The following is a 1,695-nucleotide window of genomic DNA, read 5'->3' on the forward strand; positions in this document are numbered from 1 at the left end:
CCCTTCCCATCCCTTCCCATCCCTTCCCATCCCTTCCCATCCCTTCCCATCCCTTCCCATCCCTTCCCATCCCTTCCCATCCCTTCCCATCCCTTCCCATCCCTTCCCGAGACAGCCCCCCTCGGCTCATCCCGTACCTTCCCATCCCTTCCCATCCCAAGACAGCCCCCCTTGGCTCATCCCTTCCCATCCCTTCCCATCCCAAGACAGCCCCCCTTGGCTCATCCCTTCCCATCCCTTCCCATCCCTTTTCCCAGCTCATCCCGGCCGTATTTGTTGACTCCTCCTTCCCCCCCCCACCCCCGCAGGTCCCAATTAATGGATTCTGACATGGATTATGAGAGGCCAAACGTAGAAACTATCAAGTGCGTCGTGGTCGGGGACAACGCGGTGGGCAAGACCCGGCTCATCTGTGCCCGTGCCTGCAACGCCACGCTGACCCAGTACCAGCTCCTCGCCACCCACGTGCCCACGGTGTGGGCCATCGACCAGTACCGCGTCTGCCAGGAGGTGAGGGCAGCCGGGGAACCGGCTGGGGATGCCGCGGAGGGCTCGGCTCATGGATGCCCCATGGGAAGCCCAAGGAGATGGAGTTACATCCTCCCCCCGGGGGAACTGGGGATTATTCCTCCCTGCCCTGCGTGCGGCAGGGACGGCCCCGCTCTTGCAGGGCTCAAGGACTCAGGATGGTGTTTCTGTTCCCGCAGGTGCTGGAGCGCTCCCGGGATGTGGTAGACGATGTTAGCGTGTCCTTGCGGCTCTGGGACACCTTTGGTGACCACCACAAAGACAGGCGCTTTGCCTATGGCAGGTAGGGGAGAGGCAGAGCCTCCTGCCTCCCTGGGTGGGGAGGGAGGAAAACGCCGAAGCGCGGCGGGGTTGGCTCCATCATCAAGCTGGACCTTGACCCTCCTCTCCTCACAGGTCCGACGTTGTGGTTCTGTGCTTCTCCATCGCTAACCCCAACTCCCTGCACCATGTGAAGACCATGTGGTACCCAGAGATCAAGCACTTCTGCCCCCGCGCCCCCGTCATCCTGGTGGGCTGCCAGCTCGACCTGCGCTACGCCGACCTGGAGGCCGTCAATCGGGCACGGCGTCCCTTGGCCAGGTGGGACTCTTGTGCCCCGTGTCCGTGCCTGCCCGATGCTTTCTTCTTACCATGCGTCTGAAGAGGTCTCTTCATTATCTCCCCTCTTTTTCAGGCCAATCAAACCTAACGAGATCCTTCCCCCGGAGAAGGGGAGGGAGGTAGCCAAGGAGCTGGGGATCCCCTATTACGAGACGAGCGTGGTGGCCCAGTTTGGCATCAAGGACGTCTTTGACAATGCCATCCGTGCCGCCCTCATCTCCCGCCGTCACCTGCAGTTCTGGAAGTCCCACCTGCGCAATGTGCAGCGACCCCTGCTCCAAGCCCCCTTCCTGCCCCCCAAACCTCCTCCGCCCATCATCATCGTCCCAGACCCCCCTTCCAACAACGAGGAGCGCCCAGCCCACCTCTTGGAGGACCCCCTGTGCGCGGACGTCATCCTGGTGCTGCAAGAGAAGATCAAAATCTACGCACACAAGATCTACCTCTCCACCTCCTCCTCCAAATTTTACGACCTGTTCCTCATGGACCTGAGCGAGGAGGACCAGCAGAGCACCGTGGGGCACGGCTTCGGGGTGGCCGTCACGGCGGCCGCCGGGCGGACGC

The 1,695-nt window shown here is 62.4% G+C and overlaps 1 protein-coding gene across 1 annotated transcript in view; it reads left to right on the forward strand.

The window, feature by feature from the left end:
* Positions 1–315: 315 nt before the first annotated feature.
* RHOBTB2 (Rho-related BTB domain containing 2) overlaps positions 316–1,695 on the forward strand; it is an 8,458-nt gene continuing 7,078 nt past the window's right edge. The window contains exons 1-4 of the mRNA XM_009884145.1: positions 316–510; positions 708–811; positions 925–1,110; positions 1,205–1,695. The exon at positions 1,205–1,695 is cut by the window's right edge and continues 525 nt beyond it. Of these exons, the coding sequence (XP_009882447.1) occupies positions 319–510; positions 708–811; positions 925–1,110; positions 1,205–1,695 (973 nt within the window). The 5' untranslated portion in view covers positions 316–318. The remainder of the gene's footprint in view (positions 511–707; positions 812–924; positions 1,111–1,204) is intronic.

The sequence above is a fragment of the Charadrius vociferus genome, unplaced genomic scaffold (assembly GCF_000708025.1).
Source record: "Charadrius vociferus isolate BGI_N301 unplaced genomic scaffold, ASM70802v2 scaffold384, whole genome shotgun sequence".
Classification (NCBI taxonomy): domain Eukaryota; kingdom Metazoa; phylum Chordata; class Aves; order Charadriiformes; family Charadriidae; genus Charadrius; species Charadrius vociferus.